Below are 25,620 nucleotides of genomic sequence, written 5' to 3'. Positions count from 1 at the left end.
TGTACATCTTAAAAAAATGAAGTTTAACCCCTCAGATAGGAACAATTGTCCTAAATCAACAAATGCAGCCATAGACATTACCTAACCTAAAAATAAGGCTGCATGTGCTAAAGCACATGCTACTGCATGTGTTCCCACTTGCACTGATTTCTTTCTGTTCATTTCTTATCTTTATTTCTCTCCCAGGTGTGGAAAACAGCTTGTATGTTTTCAGAAAACATTAACTTAGTCCTTAGAAAAAGTATACCATCTTTAAATAAAACTAAATTGTACATTGTTCTATTAAATGCATTAAAGTATTACAGCTGCTAGGGAAGCTGCTATGTCTTATTCACTTCCCATAATTTCAAACTTTATTTTTTCACTGAACTGTTTGCCATTGTACTTTTGAATTTTGCATTTCCCTCAACAAAGAATACTCAGAACGTAAAAATAGTCAGCAGCGAATCATTGGACATTTCACTTAGAAAAACATGTACAACTGCCTTTAGCTGCAGACTTCTTGATACCTATTTAATATTTGCTAATGGAAAAATATCTTTGCAGATATCAGAAACTTAGCATTTTCATGGCTTTTATCATTTTTTGTAAGCAGGTAGTATTGAAACATAAGACAAAACCCTTTCGTACAGCTTAAGCCAATGGCATTAATCTAGACACTGTGTAAAAATAATAGAAAATATTTTATTTCTACATATAATATAATCAGTGCACTTTTACACCCCACCCCACCAGTCCAATATCTCAGCATATTAGCATTAAAATTGCTTTAGTCCAGATATTTTTCTCTTATTATATCATAAAGATATCATATCAGCACTAAGGGACTCTGACTAACAAAGTTCGCTGATGACTGCAAACTGGGAGCCATTATTGAATCCCCAAATGATGTGGATATTCTACAAAAGGGCCTTACAGAAACATATGCTTGGTGCAACAGCCATGGGCCAAGAAATGTATAGTTATCCCCTTTGGGAAAAACCATGTGCTCATATAGGTGGCAGTACACTAAACACCGTAAGTGTGATGAGAGACTTAGGGACACAGGTGGACAGTGGTCTCACCTTTGATAACCACATCGCCACAACAGTCAGGAAATCCTTCTATGTGGCATACCTCATCACTAAGATATTTACATCCAGAAAAAAGGAGGTCATTGTCCCACTGTACTCATCCCTCATTAGATCCATTATAGAGTACAATGCCCCATTTGGTATATACCTCACAAGTCATCTGCAACAGCTGGAAAGGCCGCAGAAATGCCTCACTAAAAGAATCACAAGCCTAAAGCAGATGCCCTATGCTGACTGTCTAATAAAACTCCAGCTATACTCTGTGGCATATCGTCTACTCAGAGGCAATCTTTACTTCTTAACATAAAAGGCCATGTCAAACCCTGAGCTGTTGGACATGGTCCACTTAAAGAAATCCCAATCCCTCAGAGCCACACGCTGCAGGGATCTAAACCTTGTCATCACAATGAACAAAACATGCAGAAGGGATAGGTTTTTGACCCAGAGACTCCCCATACTCTGGAATAGACTGCCCATACATGTCAAGCAGAGCGCCTCCTTGGCCCTCTTCAAAAGGAACCTTGACGATTGGATGGGAGATAGGACATTCACCCCGGGGATCACATCAGTCGCCCTGCTAGACATGAGTCCAGGGAAGTAAATATTGTGGGAAGAAATATCCAGGAAATTGTTATGGCTAGGCTTGTATAGGCTAGGGCCGATAGCCTACTACCAACCTATGAACCTATAAGAGTAGATTTCTTAAAACTAAACATGTTAATGTTTACTTTAAATCTCTTTAACACATACAACAGTCACTGAAAAGACTCTACCACATTTAAAATACCCCTGACTACATTCTCCACAAAACTGTATTACTGTATATAGCATGCAGTTTTGTATCATGAAATGTTTTATACAAATTCTAAGCACACAGATTGTTTCACTTACAGTTATTTTTCCCCTTTCAGTGTCCTTATGCTTTACAGTTCACTCACAAGTTTAACAAAGTCAACAAAAGTGTAATCTTTTCAGCCACTTTTTCTTGCAAAGCCATGTTTCACAGATGTGATTGATGCTTTATATTCTCCCAGTTATTCATTAATTTCAATGTTGCTGGTCTTCTTCTTTTTAATGTTCAACTCCCAACACCACACTCTGGTTCAAGTCCAGGTTTCTCCTGAATCTTCTAGTCAAATCCTGTTTTATTTTCTATCTCTTAAACATTTTCTTTTGGAATATTGGAAATGTTTTTACTGGCGAAGACACTCTGTGGACTTTACTGTCAGAAGAATGAGAAGCACACTCACTTTCTGCTTCACAGCTCACTTTTTGTTGTATAAACTTTATTTCCTTCTTAGCCTGTTCTGCATCAAAAATGTCATTGGCCCTATAAGGAAAAAATACTCTGAAGACAGCTGGATACAGCGGCTTGGATCTCACACCTGCCTCTCAACATTCCCTGATTGCTGGGATAAATTTGCTTCTTTACTGACTGGTGTACAGTGAATAATCATTTTCTGCAAGCACTCTGCTGTTTCTGTTTTTTAATACTATGCCCTTCTGCCACAGTTTTGTCAGAATCAACTCTTTCTGTCATTATGATTGCATTGTTACTAATACAGGCCTTGACTGTTTCTTATAGCCAGATTTGGAGCATACACACAATGCACAATGCCCCCTTTCAATTAACAAATCTTGCTGTGGAATATTAGTCTACTTGCTAATTTGTGCTTTCATAAAATTAACACAGTCTGTTCCTTCCAGTTTCTCTGGTACAGCAGAAAATCTCAAGTTTTGTCTGTGTAAACTGTCTTCTAACTCTACTATTTTTGAAACAGTTCTTGGGAAACCTCTTTCTTAATGTCAGCCTCTAATTTTTACAGTTGTATCAGTTCATCTGAGTGGCTACTTAAAGCTTCTTCTATTTTTTTCCAGCCTTTTGTTATTTGAGTTGGTATATTCCTTCAGTGTTTCATTTATTTTAATCATCTCTGGGTATATTTGATTTATTTTTTTCCTCTAAATTACTGGAATCCATCTCTTGAACCAAAGCTGAAGCTTGAACTGCTTTTGCTGAACAGCTGCAGACTTTTTCCATGACAATGCTTTCTCTTCACCTTTTCTGGTTGATTTTCTTATTTTCTTTCAGTTTTTCCAAATTTCTTTGCTGGCATCCAGGCAGTGTACTTACTAGCAGGTAACTGAATGTTACCAAAAAAAAAAAAAAAAAAAAACAGTTTCAATGACACTCCCCTTTCTCAGTTTCTGTTTTCACAGTGGGAGAACTTAAGTTAAGCTCTTGATCAGTGTCTAGCCATCTTGGAAGTCTGTTCTGAATTAAGTTTGGTAAGAAATGATGTTATGGTTGCTAAAAGACAGCATGAGTAGGATTTTATTATAAGCAGATTAAATCTTTTTGTGTTTACACAAATTGTGTCCAATACAGTGGCATCCCACTCGGGAGCAACTCTGTTTATCTAAGCCCTAATCAAATAAGTAACTAGGGAAGACTCCATTTATTCTCCCCCATATTAGGTTTCTCTAGTACAAGGAGCTAGTACCATCCACAGGGGCTGACACAGCCAGCCACGAGAGTTGTTTGTGCCCTCACTGCATGCTGGCAGTAAGGGAGTATTAGATGGCCCTAAGTCCTCCTGTGGGTGGGAAGGGTTTGAATGACTCTCCATAGTGATGGAGACCACAGTGGTCTCAACCTTTTCTGATTGCTTGCTTTCATGCACTTGCAGGTAGAGCTACCACTGAAGCTTCTTGGCAACTTCTTAACTACCCCATGGGATGTCCTTTGCTGATCCACTCCTCTGAGGGTGTGCAGCATTGGATGGCCCAGTCTTCTTCCCTCCCTCCCAGTGTAGGCACATCCACCCTCTCTACACCAACCCTAACAGATTTGCTGGCTGCTAGTTGAACTCATTTTTCTGGGTCATTATCAGGGCTTTATTTGAATATGCCAGCCGAACAAGCAGAGTAATCCAATTTTTGTAATCTAAAATGGGCATCACTGTTTCTGAGCACTCTCCAAAAACCTTCCTTTGTAACTTAACTTGATTATTTTAGAAAACTTTCTCTTCAAACTGCAAAAGTATAAAAGGGGGGTCTTCGTAAAGGGGATGAAAAGGAGACAAAAAAGAGCACGGAGGAAAGCACAGAGATTTTTCAGTGTTGTATTGACAGAACTCATTAATTTTAAATAGTATAATTGTTTGTACTTAAAGATGAAATAAAGTGTGCATAGTCCCTTTCTGCTTTGTATCTCTGGAGGACAGCGTGTTTGGTAGCCAGTCCTGCACTCCCTACTATGGCCCAATGCAGGGACAACTGCAGTGGAACTGAGCTTTCCTAAGGTATTGCCTACTTCTGGTCACTTTATCTTTGGAAAAAGGGTCAGTTTATGAGAATAGATTTTTCATTTATGCTGAATGTCCTCTATATTAGGTCAGTCATATCAGGCTGAGCTTCTTGTGTAGCTCAGTGTAATGTACTGTGAGTATGATTACTACATTACACTTCAGAAGAATGAGGATTCATTACATTTGACAAAATATGTATTTAGTAAAAAACAAATTAATTGTCTTATGAAGATTTATTTTTGAAATGTTTACTGTTTTGCCATCAGGAACGTGGTAACTGACTAGTTATTTTAATTGTCTGATACTGCACTCCATAGAAATTTTAATTGTAGCAGTCACTTTTTATTCCCTCCCCCCAAACAAAATCCACTTAATATTAAAGTGGTAGGAAAAGATTAACAGTAGAGATAGTTTTTAATGAGTGTCTCAGAAATCAGAGTCTGTTCATTACATCAGGTTTTTCTTTCTGCAGGCCAGTGTGGAATCTGAAAGGCAGAGGATTGTCACAGAATTTGAGGATCTACATCAATTTTTGAATAATGAGAAACAAATTCTTTTCACTAAACTTGAGAGTGAAGAAGACGAGATGGTAGAAACAGTAAAGAAGAATCTGAAAACTCTTTCAGAGCAAAGTTCTTCTCTTAGTTCTCTCATAACTGATATTGAAGGACAGATGAAATTGCAGGATACAGCATTTCTAAAGGTATGCCTCTTCCTTTGTAAATACTTGATATTATTAATATATGGTTTGTTTCATTTGCCATGAGTCAGTTTACAACAGAAACCAGGGGTATTATAGTAGTTTTGTTCATCTTGAGGAATTCAGAGCTCACTGCTGTGGGAAAGATAGACAATGTCATTCCAAGGCAAATGGTAATGTGGCCTACTGCGTGGTGGGTAATCACAGTTCAGGACTAAAGATGGATACTTAGACATCTACAACACAGGGCAGGCACCACTGTTGTTACAGATATGGAAAGGTTCGGCCACAGTAGTTTGGTCACGTTGCATACTGCTTCAGAGTATGGCTGAGGCCATTGACTGTACTGGAGCCTGGCTGTGCTTACATCAAGATTATGTTCCATAAAATATGTTGTAGTGTTGTGACATTTTAGTATTTGCAATATAGAGAGACTGTGATTTCATTATTTACATAGTATTGTTTGAGCAAATGTATTTGTTAATTTTTATTTTTGTTTAACTTACCTGTATTTTTACCAAGCCTTGATTTAGGCCTGTTTTATTATATCACTTTATAAGTTCATAGGTAGGTACTAGGCTATCAGCCCAAGGGCCTACGTAAGCCTAGCCATCAAGGTTCCCTGGCTTATGCCACCCAAGAAAGTTATTTTCCTATGCCACTGTCGAGTAGAGACACAGAAGTCATCCCCGGGGTATATTTCCTATTTCCCATCCACTCATCAAGATTTTTCTTGAAGAGTGCTAATGAAGAACTTTGCTTGACATAGATGGGTAGCCTATTCCAGAGTATGGGAAGTCCCTGGGACAGGAATTTCCTAGTAGTATTCCACATTTCTACTGTTGTGTACTATTTGGTATTCAAATTTTACGCTAAATAGATGTGTAGATTTTTGGTTGGATGTACATACTTTTCAATGTCTTTTTTTTTTTACATATTTTTAATGTCTGCAGGTTGTGTGGTATGAGAAGCTGTACTAATTTGGATTTAGGACTATTGGGAGGGTAGTAAGTGACCTAGTTAGCCAAGAGGAATGATTTACGTGACAAAAGAGGATGAAAAAGTTATGGTAAATGTATATTAAAATAATGATGGGGAAGAGGAAAAAGGTACAAAGGAATAAAAGATTTTAGGATAAGAAAAGTTTACCACCAACATTTGGGTGAGGAAAAGGGGCAGAGGCAGTACTGTTGTTACCTTAGTTACAGCATCAAAGGGGAAACAAATGGTATTCTGACAATCACTTTACTAATTTACTTGCTTGCTTATTTTTTGTTGACCATGTTTCCCCAGTAGACTTGTAAACTTATATGGAGGGAAATTTGATTTTGTTAGCAAGGTAGGTGCAGGAAAAAGGTGGCAGTTTAGGAGAGGAGGAAGTGCTTTATAAAGCTTGCTCAGTCTATACTATGATTATTTTGAAGGACAGAGAACTTCTGAGCACCCTTGTACTTAGAGGTTTAATGCGTGAAACATTTCTTTTATTCTAAATTTCAAGAGAGTCATGGATAAACAACACATTATTACTTGCTGCTGTGAGTTTTATTGTTCTGATGCAAAACCTTTTAAAATTTTCAAGGAAACTTTTCTGTGGATTTTTTAGAAGACAGAAGAGATGCAGTGATACCTAACAAGCTGCATAAACACTTTTCATTGTTCTGTATCATATTGTATAAGTCTGCAGATTTGTAGTACACATTAAATGAATGTCTACCTCTCTTGTAAAAAAAAAAAAAAAAAAATGTGCTTCTCTGCTGTCACCATAGTGTTAGCACATAGAGTCAATAGGTCCTGTTTTTGTAATGTGTTAATGTGTCCAGAAGCAGGTCATGATTGCTATTTGCCACTCTACTAACTTCATATTCTTGGTAGTAGCAAGTATGTTACTCTGAAGCATCTATATGGAACTGCATATTGCCGAGACAATATGGTTCTATAATTCTGAAAACTATAAAAAATAAGAAAAATCTGTGTTTTTGCAGGGGGCAAGCCTCCCTGCACCCTTTCATCCCCTGCTAATTATATATACCAACTCCAAGATCATACTACAGTAAGGAAAGGGTAACTTACCCTGTACCCACTGTACCACTATCTCCATACAACTGCTTCAACCATATGAAGTTCTACTTTATGAAATGTTGATCTTCCAAATGGGACCCCACTTGGAGATAGTTACATGATGATGTGAGATTATGTCCAAATGACAGGTGCATCTACTGTTTCTCCCAAGCACTGGGGTTATTTAATAAAATATACAGAATGTATGCTCACAGGTATGAATAGAATAATTGTCTCTTGGTTAAGGAATCTATCCTGACAATGTCTCTAGTACAGATTGCCCTTTCTGACTACACAATCCAGGTTTTAGTGGAAGTTGCCAAAGATGCAATGGTTTTGACCACTGTTTCTGAAGTATATTGCATATGTTACATTTGAAAGAGACCATTCTACTGACCAGCTGCAGTCTGAATTGGTAAAATCATTCTGCAGAGCACCAGCAGTTTGTCCTGGTGAAGAAGTTCTACTATGTAGTATTAATTTGTTATTTATTTTTGCTGACTGGGTTAGTCCTATTAGGCCTGTGGCCTCTTCAGAAGAAACCCAAGATGATACGTGGCATCACACTAGGGGAAATTCCCTTTCTCACTTCCTGTTGTACTGCTGAGGGACAGTAGTATAACTGGGCGCTGACGTGATTTTTGAGGAGACTGCTGTGAGGCTGAGGAAATTCAAATGTTATCACTAGAAGAATGAGCTCTGAGTACTCAGCAAATATTAAAATGGATAATACCTCTTCAATGGCTACAGAGAGTAGTGAGAAATTGTGGAACACCGTCACGTATCATATTTAACAAAAGTGTTTTTAGAGAGAACAGGCTTTCTCTGGTGATTTGGATGTCATGTTGCAACTTTCAAAATTGTAGCGATATTCCACTCCCAGCTCTTACTGCTGAGAAAAGATTCATTGTGTTCATACAGCTTGGAACGTGTGAGACTTCCATTATGAATCTGAAAGTAGAGGCAGTATTATAGATGTGGGGGCATACAGCATCCTTTACAGAAGTGGTATACAGAAATCTAAGGTTGCAAGTGATGAGCAAAACAACGTGGATTAAAACCAATGTACCTTCTTGTTTCCAGTTGGCAAATTTATAGTCCCTCGTGAACAGGTGCCCTTTTGAGAAAGATTTGCAACTATTAGGGCTAATTATCTCCAAATTAGAGCTTTGGTGCATTTTACTTCAGAGCCCTTGAATGATGCTAGTCTTGAAACAGGGGAACCTTTACAGCTTATCATGACTAACTTTGAGAACTGAAAAGATGGTCTGTACCTTGGTCTGAGTTTATTCTATATGGCCTCCATCTAAAATAATGAAGGAGAAGACAGAACCGGTCAGTTAATACTTTTTTTTTTTTTTTTGAGAAAATGAATGTATTATGTTACAACCACTGTAAAAAAATAGTTTAGACATTTGGACTTGGGGGGGTGGGGGTGGTTAGTTCTGCTGAACTGGGACTGAAAGAATGACATTTATTACATTTGTTTAATCAGATTTTTGTGGATTCTAATCAATGTATATTGCGGTATGATAGATAGCCTAGGACATGTTTTCTCTGTGGGGCTGGTTCATTAGAAAAATCCCACACTTGATACTTGAAGGCTGTAGTGCAGAAGGTCACAGTAAATACTTATGAGATAACAATTGCATTAGATGCAGTGATAAGGAACACTTCTGGATAGATTTCCCGGGTAATAACACTCTACAAGAGGTATCTCATGACGGTACTGAAATGAATGATTGTGCAATCACAAGATGTGAATGTTTCTGTCCTGAAATCTTATTAGCAAATAGCTGGGGATGTCAGTGAGTAGAAGTTTATTTCAAGACAATATTTTTTGCTGTCCAGGTTGCATCTAATGAAGAGGAGGATGGTAGAGAGTTTAACTAAACTGGCTGTAAAATAGCAAAACAGTGCTGTGAGATGAAAGGGAGAGACTAGAGTTAGATGAAAATATTAACATTATATGCAAATAGTTAAGTGTCTAATAAATGGATGTAGAATATATTTTATTAGCTGAAAAATCAGACTGTAAATATACAGACAGGACCCAGGAAGTTAGAACTGGGGAGTCCATCTCTACAAAGAGGCCAGTCACAAGTGGAGTCCCTCAGGGATCAATCCTTGGAACGCTCCTTTTTGGCATTTACTTCTCTGAAGTGAAGGTCAATGTCAGTGGTCTTTGGCTGACTAAATTTGCAGATGATTGCAAATTAGGATTTGTCATTGAATCTCACACTGACACAAATGTTCTTCAGGAGGGGCTGACACAGACAAACAACTGGTATCAGACTCATGGATTAAAACTAAATGCCAAGAAATACATAATAGTATCCTTTGGGAAGTCATCTATCCCTGTTAACTATCATATTGACAACACACCCCTTAGAGTTGACCCAGTAATCAGGGACTTAGGGACACACATAGTAATCTAGCCTTTGATCATCACGTGTCCACAGTGGTGAGGAAATCATTCTATGCTGCGCAACTTATAAAAAAAGGTATGGCATCTAAGTCCAAGGAAGTCATTGTTCCACTGTATTTGACATTCATCAGACCTGCATTAAGTACAATGCTCCCTTTGGTATGTACCTAACCAGGCATATCCAACAGCTGGAATGTCCACAGAGGTTCTCACTAAAAGAATACAGGGAGCAAGTAATATGTCCTATGCAGACTGCCTCAAGGCCCTATCTCTGGATTTGTCTCCTACAGGCTTTTGTGGAGAGATCTATGTCTGGCATACAGGGCATTGTCAGACCCCACTTTGATGGACCTCATGCATAGCCACAAAACAAACAGAACTAGAATTGCCCGTTCTAAAGACTTAAACCTTGCCTGTGATATAAATAGGACCTGCTGGAGAGATAGGTATGTATCCCAGAGACTACCCAGCCTATGGAACAGGCTCCCCATCCATGTGAAGCAGAGTTCCTCCCTAATCCAATTCAAGTGAAACTTGGACAATTGGATGGGAAACTGGAAATTCATCCCATGTTTGGCACCTATGTCTCTGATGCAAACAGGTAACCTGTAAATGATTCATCTTCCAGGCCCATGCTTACACTTATCAAGGATATCAGAACTTGTCAGAGATTTGGGATGCATGGCTAAATTTGAAAAGGCTCTTGTGGTTGTTAGCCTAGTAGACACCTATGAACCTATCTCTCTCTTTGTATATATATATATATATATATATATATGTGTGTGTGTGTGTGTCTGTGTGTGTGTGTGTGTGTGTGTGTGTTCATAGGTAGGTACTAAGCTATTGGCCCTAGGGCCTATATAAGCCTAGCCAAAAAGGTACCCTGGCTTTCGCCTCCCAGGAAAATTATTTTCCTGTGCCACTGTCGAGCAGAGCCACAGAAGTGATAACCAGGGTGAATTTCCTATTTCCCATCCAATCATCAAGATTTTTCTTGAAAAGTGCTATTGAGGAGCTTTGTTTGATATAGCTAGGTAGTTTATTCCAGAGTATGGGAAGTCTCTGGGACAGGAATCTATCCCTTCAGCATGTTCTGTTTATTGTGGTGACAAGGTTTAGGTCCCTAGAGCGTGTAGCTCGGAGGGATTGGGATTTCTTTAAGTGGAGCATGTCCAACAGCTCTGGGTTTGACATAGCTTTGTATGTTAGGCAGAGATCGCCTCTGAGTAGGCGATATGCGACGGAGTAAAGCTGGAGATTTTTGAGACGGTCTGCATAGGGCAATTGTTTGAGGCTGATAATCCTCTTTGTGAGGTATTTTTTCGGCCTTTCCAGTTGTTGTAGATGTCTTGTGAGGTACATACCAAAAGGGGCGTTGTAATCTATAATGGGTCTAATGAGTGACGAGTAGAGGGGAACAATGACCTCTTTTTTCCTGGATGAAAAACCTTTTGTGATGAGCTGTGCCAGGTAGAAGGATTTCTTGACTGCTGTGGTGATGTGATTATCAAAGGAGAAACTACTGTCCACCTGTGTCCCAAGGTCTCTTATCACACTTTCGGTGTTAAGTTTACTACCGCCTATGTGGTAGTTCATGGGTACAGAGTTTTTACCAAAGGGGATGACAATGCAGTTTTTGGCATTGAGCTTGAGGCCATGGCTACACCAGGCATCTGTCTCAGTGAGGCCCTTTTGTAGGATGTCCACATCGTTAGAAGTTTCGATTATGGCTCCTAGTTTGAAGTCATCTGCAAACTTCATTAGCCAAAGACCTTCTGTGTTAGCCTGTCCTTCAGGGAAGTAGATACCAAACAGGAGAGGACCCAGGGCTGAACCTTGTGATACTCCACTTGTCAGTGGTCTGAAGTCAGATTAGGAGTCTGCTACTTTCACATTGTGGGTTCTGTTAGTGAGCCTGTTGGCAACCCATCTTGTGACATAGGGATTTATACCTAGTTAAGTGAGTTTATCTATAATTCCAGAGTGGGGGATGGTGTCAAAAGCCTTGGTGAGATCTAGATAGGCTGTGTGAACCACCTTACCCTCGTCTACGGCTTTGGTGACTGTTTCAAAGAAGTCTATCAGGTTTAGGAGACATGATCTGCCTTTTACAAACCTGAACTGGGTGGGGTCCAGAGTTTGGAGATTTCCAATGTCTTTGTTTACAAGTTCCATGATGATACGTTCTATGGCCTTGCAGACTAGGCTCCTCAAGCTAATGGGGCTGTAGTTCTCGTGGTCCGTGGTGGATCCCCCTTTGTGGAGTGGGATAACTGTCACTGTGCACCATTCATAGATTATAGATTGGTAGGTTCATAGATTGGTACTAAGCTAATTGCCCTTGTGAGCCATTTTAAGCCTAGCCAATTATCCCTAGTGAGACTCAAACCCTGCACCTTGTGTTTGTAAGGCAAACAACTTAACCATTAGGCCACCCTCCCACCCCTTCAATGGGCACAAAGCCTGAGGTAAGGCTATGATTGAACATGGTACTTAGGCGGGATGCCGGTTCGTTCTGTAGTCCGTGTAGAACGTAGCCTGGGATGTTGTCAGGTCCCATGGATGTTGTGATCTTGGCTTTGGAGAGTATGGTTTTTACCTGTGCAGCCGTGATTACAGGAACATTGCATTCTTCCGGTATAGAGATGGGCCTTTTAGGGGTTGAGAGGGGGGGTAAAGTTGGCATTGAATCTATCTGCCAGGATGTTGGCAATATCAGTTGGTTCTGTATATTTAGTGCCATTGTGCTGTAACTCAGAGCAGATCTGAGTGCTGCAATTGAGATGTGTTGTGCTACAGAATGTTTACAGTACATCAGAAATTGAACTGCAGAGGCATTTTGAAATTTTTGGTAGACCTGCTTTTTGATCCTTATGACCTAGCACATGTTTTAGGGTGGCTATCTTTTTTAAATAACTAGCTATTAAAATGTACACTGTTTTGATAGGTAGATGTGTGGTCGTTGATTTTTTATTTGTACCAAGAGTGTAAATGGAAGGTAATAAACAATTAATACACGCATAATTCCAGTCTTGGGGAACAAGATAGGGGAGAAACTTATACTTTGGTTAGATATTTGATTATTCTGTTGATTTGGTGAGAAAATTATAAAACTAGTTTGCTCAAAGAAAGAGAGGAAGGGATGAGGTCTTGAAGAAACAGGTAGGAAGACATTTAAAGAAACTACTAAAGCTTTTCAGCTTGCTTAAAAGTTTTGAAAGAAAACATCAGAACTAGAATTGATTTTATTCTGCCTAATAAGCAAATCTTTAAAGGAAAGGGGAACCGTCTTTATATTTTTTCAGACCTTTGAACTCTACAGGTGACTGCAGATTTAAGTGAATATTTTGAAACTTTATGGAAAACATTTTTAAGTTAATACCAGATCTGTTAAATCTATGACATTACAAGACATTTAGACAGAGTTTGAGGTAGTCATTACATTTAAAATGGACATACCCTTCTTGGATGGAATGGTGGTTTTGGTTAACGAAAAAAGAATACTGCAGAGTGTAGCTGGAGATAAAAGTGTTATGAAAAAAGCATGGAAACAGCATGTAGAGTTGCTTCAAGATTATAATATAATCAGAGATAAGCACTTTTTTGAAAATGTTTTATTAAATTTTAATAAAAATATTCACTGCAAAATTTGTAATCAGAAATGTACATACATATTTAAAAGTAAGAAAAAGAAAACAACCTAATCTTATAAATACAGAAACAAAGAAAATAACTATTTACAAGAATGTCCATCAGCCTTCTAGTCATTCCTGTTGTTACATGTCTGTTCAGTTCCAGAATATTTTTATCTTTGCTTGTCAAGCAGTTCTTTACATGTTGTCCATACATTGAGGCAAGAGTTACTTCTGTTCATTCTCAATCTGATTGTAGTAATTTCTTGATGAGTTACTTCAGTTGCTAAACTTATAAATTCTTTAAATTAGGGAGTAAATTCATTTTTCCAGTTTTGTGTGATCACTTTTTCGGAGATAATCAATACAGTCCACAATATATTATATTTTGTTCTTTTAACACAAGTGGGAATAGGGGTGTTAAAAATAATTAATAATTTAGATAAAATAAATGCATCTCCAGAAATGTCTGCAAAAAGGAATCAAGACAGCGCAGTCAAAGAACATGTGCTGCCAATCTGCTTTAAGTTCTTTCTTGCATCTCCAACAAAGTTGATTTTTCTTGTACATCAATTCAATTTTATGAGGGGTGAAGAATGACCTATGTAAAAACGTCCATGTAAATAAATGCCATCTAAGAGATGAAATAGTAAGTTTAGATGATAGAAATATTTTTGTCTCCTCCACTTGGTGGTGTATTATTGATTTGGGTAAAATAATTCCAATATGTATCATTACATGTTTTAGTTTTTCTCTTCACCACTTTTATACAATTTGGACAAGAAACCATGTCCCAAGGAATTTTGTTGCAATAAAAATATGATACATTCATTCAGTTTTGGGACATGATCCCTTAACATTGGTTACATTGACTTAATTTCCCCTTCTATATATAGTCTACACGATTGCATATCTAACCACATATCTTTATCCAAATAATATTTTTTCTAATGTAATTTACTGAGTGCAGCTTTTCATATTTCATTAACTGAAACCAGTACAACAGATTCTGTTCTGTAAAGGCAACCATTGTTTCTAAATTTGAAGTAGGATTATTACTTTGAGTATATGCTATAGGAAACATAAGGAAAATTCATATATATATTTATATATAAAATTTCTAAAAGTTTTTAATATAGTAAAAATAAAGTAAGAATCACTTATTTGGTGACTTTTCCCTATAATGCAATCCTTTAATAACCAGATAATTATTAGTATATCTATTGCAGTTAGAATGCATAAAAAAGGTTCCTAAAAATTCTTTCTATCTAGCTGTATAAGTTTTGTTGATCCAAAGACATATTGTTTTCATAACTGATGATAATTAATATAATTCTATGTCTGGTAGTCCTATTCCCCCTACATTCCAGTCTCTTATATGATGATTTAACACAATTCTTGGTTTGTCAGGGAACAAAATAAATTTCAAAGTTAAAGTGTTAAATTCTTTAATACAAGTTTTTCATAAGAGATAATATTAATGATTGAGTAATATATAGGATTTTTAGCAAGATAATCATTTTGATGATAGAGTGTCTTTCTTCCATTGTAAAGACAATTGTATTCCATTTGTCCATTAGATTCTTCATCTTATTTATGCAATTAGTATAATTATAGTTTACTATATATTTAATATTATCCGTTATGGTTATTGCCAAGTAATTCATCTTCTTTTTAACAGTATATTTAAGGAACTTACTTGTGATTTTATTCTTATTTATGTTTACTGGTAAAATGTTTGTTTTATCATTAAATGTTAAACTGTATTGCTTTGAAATAGTTCCATTGCTAAAAAAGTTGCAGATCTAGATTTATTATTATCACTCAATGCCAATAAGATGTCATCTGTAAACAACTGAATTTTAGAACTTGAATTCTCCATTATTTTAATAGCTTTTATATCTGTATTTGATCTAATAAAGTTACCAAAAGGTTCCATAACTAGGGTAAAAAGCAGAAGTGAAAGAGGACATTCTTGTTTAGTTCCTTTTAATACTTGTATAGAATCAGATGTGAAAATACCTATTTTACATACGCAAAGCAGTCTCTATAGAGAAGATTAATAAGATATGCAAAGTTAAAAGAAAACCTGTATTCTTTTAGAACTAGCAAAAGATATTTCCAGTTGATCGAGTCAAAAGCACTATTTATATCAAGATTCATTAATGTTAAGTTCTCGTTTGTGTTCTTTGCATAGTCAATTATTGTAATTATTCTTTTAATATTATCATAGGTGTTTCTATTTAAAATAAACCCAATTTGATCTTTATCAATCATAGAAGGTAGAATGTCTTTCAAAACAAGATTAAATTCAGCTTCAGAAGAAACAGGAATATTAAGAATATCATGGAGAAGGACAAAAGTAGTAGTAGTGGAAGTACTAAAAAGCAAGGGAGTTTTGCTTGTGGTAGATGTGCACAATGTTGTTACATAGCTGGATTGAAAGAGGTTAGAATTTCAAATTTGCAAATTACACTTAAAGCTAGGAAATACTACAGTTGTTATTCTAGAGGGGTGGTATATTTCGTCTTCTGTAAAGCCTGTGATTGTTATTATATTGGGAAAACAGAATGCCACCTCAGATCTAGAATAAATGAGCATATGAGAGACATTAACAAACGCAATGATAACAATGCACTTTATAGACATGCTTTGACTTGCACACATGCTGACTTTAAGTTCTGGGTATTGGAGGAAATTGCCTACCCAGAAAGAGGAGGGGATTGGGAGACACGTTTGGAATACAAAGAAATGATATGGCAACTAAGGTTAGATGCTTGTGGTAGTAAAGGACTCAATGACCACATTTCTATTAGTCTTGGCATTAAAAGTATTGGCAGGTGACCCTAAGAGACACAGTAGATGAAATTTAATTAATTAATTTATTCATTCATTCAATCAATTTCAACGAACATTCAGTTTTATTGGTTTTGTATTACTTTATATTCAATATTTAATATTTAATATTCAATATTTTAACATTTAATATTTAATATTTTATACAAATACATATATTATATATAAATATACATATTATAAATATTTTTTATTATATATTTATTATATATATATATATATATTTCATACATATTTACACATATTTTAATACATATACATTGTTATATTTCTCATTATTTATTTATTTATTTATTCATATTTATATATTTTTTATATATATATAGATGTACATTTACACATATGTTTTATTCTATTTTATGTTGTGTTTTGAATATTTATACAATTGCTTATGTCTAACATATTTAACACTGCAGTATTTTGTGGCATTTATGACGGCAGTGGACCCAAGATCTTTGGGGATCTGTGAAAAAGTTTTTTATGTCTGGATTCCTTATGTTTGTACTTATGTCTTGATTCTTTATGGCTGCATTTTTTATGCCTGAATTCCTCATGCCTGCAATTTTTATGTCTGTACTTTTTATACTTGCATTTTTATATCTGCATTTTTCAAAATTTGCATATCTTAAATTTGCATTTTTATAGTAGCTTTTTTATATTCAGCATTTTTTGTTTACATACGTTTTACTGTTGACTCCCTATCGATTTACATATACATAAATATACATACATTTTTTATACAACGAAGTTTTGTATAGTGATAGTTCAGCATTTAGAAGCCACAATTTGTTAAACAGTCAGGTTTTGTGTGGTCTGTTTATTTAATTAATTCCTTGTATTAAAGTATTTAGCCAGCCCCAGTCAAGAAAAGTAACGAAGGCTAGTTATATTTCATTTATACAATTTCATTTCATTTTATATTATTAATTAATGATGTCAGTTTCTGTGGACCAATGAGTGAGAATTATTTGTTATAAAAGAACAAGTTAGTTTATACGGTAACAGGATTCTGAATAAGTCTCAGTGATGAGATGAAAGTGCTAAGTCTGTTACCTATTTTATTATTTATTATTTTTTCTGTTTAATAAACATCAGTTTAATTCTAATCACTCTGTGGTCGTAATTGGAATACAAAGATAACGTGATTGTGGTTACTGGACAGCCTTTATTGTGTCGGAGCAGCGTTGAGTTCAGTTTTTGTGTCTTGTGGTGGATTTTGACTTTGATTACTAGTTGCCAACCATTTCCGTTCCGGCTACGAGGAGTCCTACCAAGTTATGGATAACAGTGGTATGTTAAATGAGTTGTTAAGGGTCATTCAGACACATTCTCAAAGCGGAGATACACCCAGTGGTTCCGCCCATGATATCCCATGTGCGCAGAGCAGCCCGAGGGGGAATGTGGTCACTGGAGTGACATCAGAAGGGCGCGACGCGGTAACACGAGGAGGACGATCCGGACTAGAATGTGTTAACTGGAGGGCTGATGAGACAAACAAACAAAATTTTGAATCAGAAGAAGGAACAAGTAGAAAGCAGTATATCGATTCGTACAAGGATGTAGACTTTAATATATGGTTAAACAAATCTTTTCAAACCAACGTAGCTGAAAAAAGCAACCGTAACCGAAACAAAATGACTTTTAAGGACAAGTGTAAGATTTTTAAAACCTTATTAACTAAATACAAATCCCTAGCGATAGAAAATTGGTACTTTGACAGGTGTATTAAACAAAAAATAGTACCAAAGGGTTTAAGATTAAATAAGTTTCCGAACAATGCTTTTGAAGATAAAAACTTTTTTAAACGTGTTTGTGATATTTTTAATGACTGTGGGCTGGCTATGTTAAAATTGATGATGAATCAGAACATAGAAATTATGGAATTAAATAAGAAAGATATAGATAATTTGTACAAAGAAATCAGTACAGACTTGTTATTCCCAGTGGAGGAATACAAATATGTTTATGTTAAGGTTTTGTATGATACTGATTTTGTTACTGACACTAATATCAGTAGAAAATTAAAGAAATTAGAAAGGGACATATATGAATATGAAAATGGTTTTGCTTATTCAAATGAAACAAAAACACAAAGTTTTGGACAGAACAAGATGTCTTACAAATATAGACAAAATGATAACAATAGGAACTACAGACAAGGGGGAACAGGATGGAATAAATACAAGAATCAAGATGTACAGGAATATGGTCATTATAGAAATGAACAATTTTATTCTGGTGATAGTGATAAAAATTTTGATAGAACACAGTTCCCTTTAGAGATGGAGGAACCAAGGAGGTCAGAGAGGCTGAGAAATCGGACTCAGCAACCCTCCTATGCACAAGCAACAATGACCAACAGTATACAGCAGATGGGGAGAGAACACAGATAGGGGTCTCCCTAATGAAGATAGACAAAGTAATTATAGAAGAACTGAATGGGGAACACATGTTTGTAGAACAGGAACAACAGGTCAATATAATTAATACTTTTAATAATTTCAACATTTTTGATTATACTGACATGGTTATTAGTGAGGAATTTTTTAATTTATTTATGAAAGGTTTTACTTTTGTTCCTGTAAATAAGCCTAAGATAGAAAATATAATACTGGATATTAGGATGTTTACACGTAAACTGAATTTTCAACATTTGTTTAAAGATAAAGCAGTAAAAGATAAAGGGGATAGTTTAACTAGACTAAGTACATATAACCCCCCACTTCAACATGAAATTTTAAATTCTGAAAAATGTGTTATCAACAGAGTTCGTAGTGAGTATAGCAAAGGAAGAAAAATGAAGAAAAATTTGACAAAGGCTGAGGCTGATTTATTAGATAACTTGAGTAAAAATGATAAGATACAAATTATGAAGCCTGACAAGGGGGGAGGGCTGGTGATAATGGACAAATGGGACTACATTAAGAGGATGAAAGATATTTTGGATACTGAGGAACATTGCAGTTTGGTACACAGGAATGAAATAAATATTTCATATAGAAAAATTGATTTAATTTTAGATGATAATTTACTTACAGGTATGATAGACACTAAATTATATAATTTTTTAAAAGTTCCCAAACCTGTGATACCTGCTATCTTCGGTATACCCAAAATCCACAAATCCTGGTCTGACCCCCCATTGAGGCCTATCGTAGCTTCCCAAGGATCAAAAACGCAGCCTTTAGCAATCTACGTTGATACAAAAGTTAAGAAATTTTACAACAAATACAATCACATCTTAGTAGATTCTTGGGATTTTTTGCAAAAAATTGGAAGAAGCATTTATACTGACGAAACTCTCTTTATCACTATTGATGTGAAGGATTTGTTTTCTGTCATTCCCCAGGTCTTAGGTTTAGAATGGTTTGAGGATATGTTACAGGAAATGAATATTTTAACAGTTGAAGAATTTAGATTAGTTTTAGAAAGCATGGAATTGGTTTTAAAATATAATTACATGTATTTCGAGGGTGATTATTACCACCAAAAGGACGGGGTTGCCATGGGTTCAGCCTGTGCCCCTGCATTTGTCAATATAGTAATGCTGTTTTGGGAGAAGAACTATGTTTTAAATTCTATTTATAGTCAATACATTGGCCAATATTTCCGTTTTTTAGACAATATTTTTGTCCTATGGACAGGATCTTACAATATGGTGAATGAATTTATTAGTTACATTAATCAAACAACTTCATTTTTACAATTTACATATGAAGTTGGGAGAAATGAAATTCACTATTTGGATATAAACTTGAGTAAGGATTACAACAATAAGTGTTATAAATCAAACATTTTAGAAAGGAACACTACTCTAATGCGTATTTACACTTTGATAGTGTTCATCCTTACCAACTTAAAAAGAATATTATAAAAGGACAGATGATTAGGATGGCTAGAATGATTTCAGATGAGACAGAATTTTTGGACGAAATCAACAATATAGAGAAAATGTTTATGGACAGAGGATATCCTATGGATTTTATTATCCCAGTTAAGGAATATGTAACAGCAGGGAGAGGTGTTAAATATACTCCATTATTGGTTAAGGATGGTGCGCTAGTTTTTGAAGTAAATTCAGTACTTAATATTGATATTAATATTGATGCAAATATAGTACTCAATACCAATTATACCAATGAAAACGTCAATAATGTGGACAGTAGGAATAATAGTTTGAATACACAGGAAAGAGTTAAGGAGGGGGTTACACCATATTTGACCCTTACTTACCACCAGGGTATAGGTTGGTTGAAAAAAAGCATACATGAAACATGGGAAATGTTCAAAAACATGGCAGTGAGAACGGATGTCTTTCAAAACAAGATTAAATTCAGCTTCAGAAGAAATAGGAATATTAGGAATATCATAGAGAAGGACAAAAGTAGTAGTAGTGGAAGTACTAAAAAGCAAGGGAGTTTTGCTTGTGGTAGATGTGCACAATGTTGTTACATAGCTGGATTGAAAGAGGTTAGAATTTCAGATTTGCAAATTACACTTAAAGCTAGGAAATACTACAGTTGATATTCTAGAGGGGTGGTATATTTCGTCTTCTGTAAAGCCTGTGATTGTTATTATATTGGGAAAACAGAACGCCACCTCAGATCTAGAATATATGAGCATATGAGCGACATTAACAAACGCAATGATAACAATGCACTTTACAGACATGCTTTGACTTGCACACATGCTGAGTTTAAGTTCTGGGTATTGGAGGAAATTGTCTACCCAGAAAGAGGAGGGGATTGGGAGACACGTTTGGAATACAAAGAAATGATATGGCAACTAAGGTTAGATGCTTGTGGTAGTAAAGGACTCAATGACCACATTTCTATTAGTCCGGCATTAAAAGTATTAGCAGGTGACCCTAAGAGACACAGTAGATGAAATTTAATTAATTAATTTATTCATTCATTCAATCAATTTCAACAAACATTCAGTTTTATTGGTTTTGCATTACTTTATATTCAATATTTAATATTTAATATTCAATATTTTAACATTTAATATTTTATACAAATACATATATTATATATAAATATACATATTGTAAATATTTTTTATTATATATTTATTATATATATATATTTCATACATATTTACACATATTTTAATACATATACATTAAGTTATATTTCTCATTATTTATTTATTTATTTATTCATATTTATATATTTTTTATATATATATAGATGTACATTTACACATATGTTTTATTCTATTTTATGTTGTGTTTTGAATATTTATACAATTACTTATGTCTAACATATTTAACACTGCAGTATTTTGTGGCATTTATGACGGCAGTGGACCCAAGATCTTTGGGGATCTGTGAAAAAGTTTTTTATGTCTGGATTCCTTATGTTTGTACTTATGTCTTGATTCTTTATGGCTGCATTTTTTATGCCTGAATTCCTCATGCCTGCACTTTTTATGTCTGTACTTTTTATACTTGCATTTTTCAAAATTTGCATATCTTAAATTTGCATTTTTATATTAGCTTTTTTATATTCAGCATTTTTGTTTACATATGTTTTACTGTTGACTCCCTATCGATTTACATATGCATAAATATATATACATTTTTTATACAACGAAGTTTTGTATAGTGATAGTTCAGTATTTAGAAGCCACAATCTGTTAAACAGTCAGGTTTTGTGTGGTCTGTTTATTTAATTAATTCCTTGTATTAAAGTATTTAGCCAGCCCCAGTCAAGAAAAGTAACGAAGGCTAGTTATATTTCATTTATACAATTTCATTTCATTTTATATTATTAATTAATGATGTCAGTTTCTGGTGGACCAATGAGTGAGAATTATTTGTTATAAAAGAACAAGTTAGTTTATACGGTAACAGGATTCTGGAGAAGTCTCAGTGATGAGATGAAAGCGCTAAGTCTGTTACCTATTTTATTATTTATTATTTTTCCTGTTTAATAAACATCAGTTTAATCCTATTCACTCTGTGGTCATAATTGGAATACAAAGATAACGTGATTGTGGTTACTGGACAGCCTTTATTGTGTCGGAGCAGCGTTGAGTTCAGTTTTTGTGTCTTGTGGTGGATTTTGACTTTGATTACTAGAATATGTTTTAGTTTATTAGCATGAATTTCCATGAATAGTTTATAATCTACATTTAGAAGTGATATGTGTCTGCATGAAGAGTGTTGAGTTAGGATCCTTGTCAGTTTTTAAAACTGGAAAGGTAAGGGTATAGTTCCAAGAAGGAGGAACTTTAGTTAAGTCCTTAACTATAGAAGAAACCTTATGTAATATGTGTGGGGATTCTTTGGGTAAGATCATGTAAAGTTCAGATATAATTCAAACATTATCAGGTACTTTATTAGACTTCAGTTTAGAAAATTGGAAGTCTGGAGCATTTCTCCCCGGGCCTCCATTGAAAAGTGGCTACATTCTAAATTGGACTTTCCCGGTTAACAAATGTAAAATAAAATAACATAAATAATAAATAAAATAAATTTAGGTTTGAAGTTGAGACATAGAAATCGGTTTGCCAGTTAATTTCATTTGGTCATTTGATAGTCTAATTTTTATATTTTTTTCTAAAGAACGTTTTGATTGTTTCCTCTGGATCTATTTAGTATATTATTTTGATTAATTTCATTGTAATAATATCTGAATTCCTTTAGAATATTTTCTATCTCTGTTACTTTTCTTTTCTTTCTATGTGAATAGATTTTTTTATGTGACTGGATTTACTGAGTAATTTTGTTTTAGTGGCTCGATTGCACATAGACTTTGGGTTGATAAAAAGCTTAGTTATCTTAAACTTCTCAAAATTGATTATGGTTTTATGATTTAAAATTTCCTGTCATTTAGCTTATTGATCTCTTCTGTGCTATTATTTGTATTATTCTGGTTTTCTAACTTCAACTTATCAAGTTTTCCCTGTATTTCATGTAATTCTTTGTCCCTTTGCTTTTTTTATGTGATAGGCAATTGGGGATTCTAACAAACAGATATGCTTTTAGAGTGTCCCATATATAGATTTCTGAAGTATCAACTGTATTGTTAATTTCTATAAAGGAGGAAATTTATTTAAGAAAATAGTCTTTAAATTCTTGTAAACCTGTTATATATGCTGGTATTATTCTTAAACTAACATTATTATTAGAGTTTAAGACAATTCAAAAGTGATTGCATTATGATTTGAAAAAGGGCAAGTTACAGTCTTAACTTTACCCAGCTTGTCTACTTTGTCATTAGAGATGTCTATTCTGGATTGTGTTCAATGCCTAGAGAATAATGCATTGACAAATTTGGCTCTGAAAATTCTTTTATATCTCTAAGACTGAAATAATTCAGTAAATTTCATTAACTTTTTCACAGACGGATACATTTTCCTTTTATTATTTGTATTAGTATCATTTGGTGACAATATACAGTTAAAGTCTCCGGCCAAAATGATACTGCCTTTTGCATATTGAATTACTTGTGCTAAATGTTGATCAGCTGTCTTGACTCCTATTCCTGGAATCCAGTACACATTAACAAGAATTAATATATTCTTATTGTATTGTATAGTAGCAGTACAAAACATACTTTTATTATTTTGATATGATCCCATAACTTCGGGCATAGGTAAAGAATTCTTTCATAAAATAGCTACCCCCCTTTTTTTCTGATTACGTTGTAAACTAGATAGTATAGTGGAACTCTTAGTAGTAAGTCTGTTTATATCTTATGCTAATAAATGTGTTTCCTGTAGAAATATAACCTGAGAATTAAACAACTTCAGATATCTATTTAAGTTACCTCTCTTGCCTCCATTGTTTAATCCATTAACATTTATAGAAATACAGTTAATAAATGGTATTTGTCCTATTTATCAGGAGCATATACTTATTCCTTATAGGTAATGATGCTCTTTTTATGAAGAACTGCTTATTAATGCTCATACAAATAGTAAATTCTGAGAGTAGATCCAGGAACAAAATCATTACATTTGTGGACACTCATAAACAGGCAATAAGTAAGACTGTGATAAAACAATTACTTCTAAAACCCCTCCTACCCCTCATGGAGTCCAACTCTCCATGCTTGAATAGTCTAACCATTCAAGCAAACCAACTCATCCAATATTCTGAAAAAGAGTGAGAAGAAAGATAACCCCTAAACCACTCTACCACAAATTTATATAACTCTAATAACAATTAGCTAAAAGTGTAACTGTATCCTATAAGTCTTTATTAATATAAATACATAGAACAGTTGTTTCATTTTTAGACCTATTTACTAAGAAAAAAACATTTCCTAACTGCATATATCAAGTACATTATTAAAGAACAATGCAAACTATGATTTACTATTACAAAGATAAATTCCCAACATTTTTATTTCTTTGGAACCATCGTGTGTTTTATCAATATGCTCTTGACTTATATATTTTGCCATTAAAATAAAACTTTAAATATTATAGTTGTATTCGTTTGCAACAAATAATACATTCGAACAATGTACATTTTTTCTGTTTGAATTATAAACTTTCATGCTTCATGTGACATGACATTAACTTTTCTTGTGCTATGCTAGCTTGTATAGCTATGGATTGTTACAGTGAAATTTGATCTAATGCATATTCAGAAGGTTCTGCATTTTATTTAAATTATCTTCCCAAAGCTGCCTGTCAAACCAGATCTCCAAGCTTGAACAGTTCTACTCTGTCAGTTTGTGTCAGAATTTCAAGTTATCTCAGGTATTTTAATTCAAAAAGCTTCACATAATCTAGTGAAAGAAGAAAGCTTGAGCCTGAGAGAAAGGAGCTTGGTTTCTAAATCACAGTGAAGCTTTTCACATAAGTGCAGCCCTCAAATTACAATAATTTTCATTACATACAACACCAAGCTCAATCTTTCACTCAAGTAGAGAGTTTTAAGGTTATTTAATTTAATAAAACCTCTTTTTAACTAAACAACCATAAAAGACACTTCTTTAACAACTATATTCACCCCACCCCACCTTACATTTCATTGTGGCTAGCGAAAACAATAGCTTATTATCTAAGACTGTATACTGACTTTCCAGGCAGCCTTAGAATCCAATTATTAGTTTTAACAAAGCTCCCTTTTAAATATTACTCATTTTTGATGGGAGGTGTTTTTTTCACTATTTAAACTACTTGTAACTGTGTATGTTGTTCTGATGAAGTTCTGCATTTTTATGGATAAAAGCGCTTGACTGGAGTTTTTTATTTTTTGTACTGAGTTTTTATCTGTGTTGTACCATTAAACTTGTCCTACTACAGGTTGTTCTCTGGGCAATTCTTTATGAGGTATTTGTGATTTATATGGTCGTGGTTTACCTCGTTGGCACACTGCTTGTTTTTACAAACTTTGTGGACTTCTTTGAGAGGGTCGCCAAGGCAATTGATGAGGAACAAATGGTGTATAAATCCTACCTGGACATGGCATAAACCCCTACATAACTTGCTGAATGGCCAGCTGGCTCACAGACAGGACCCAGGAAGTCAGGATTGGTTAGACCATCTCCACTAACAGAACGGTCACCAGTGGAGTGCAACACGGAGCCCTGATGTACGC

The 25,620-nt window shown here is 34.8% G+C and overlaps 1 protein-coding gene across 1 annotated transcript in view; it reads left to right on the top strand.

Annotated features, from left to right (window-relative positions):
* LOC122812089 (E3 ubiquitin-protein ligase TRIM39-like) overlaps nt 1-25,620 on the top strand; it is a 182,683-nt gene that overhangs the window by 76,211 nt on the left and 80,852 nt on the right. Inside the window, exon 3 of the mRNA XM_044084362.1 lies at nt 4,857-5,087. Coding sequence (XP_043940297.1) covers nt 4,857-5,087 — 231 coding nt within the window. The remainder of the gene's footprint in view (nt 1-4,856; nt 5,088-25,620) is intronic.

This window comes from Protopterus annectens, chromosome 9.part0, assembly GCF_019279795.1.
Source record: "Protopterus annectens isolate FY-2018-M chromosome 9.part0, PAN1.0, whole genome shotgun sequence".
NCBI lineage: Eukaryota > Metazoa > Chordata > Ceratodontiformes > Protopteridae > Protopterus > Protopterus annectens.
Note: the sequence above shows the minus strand (reverse complement) of the source record. Positions and strands in the feature narration are given on the sequence as shown.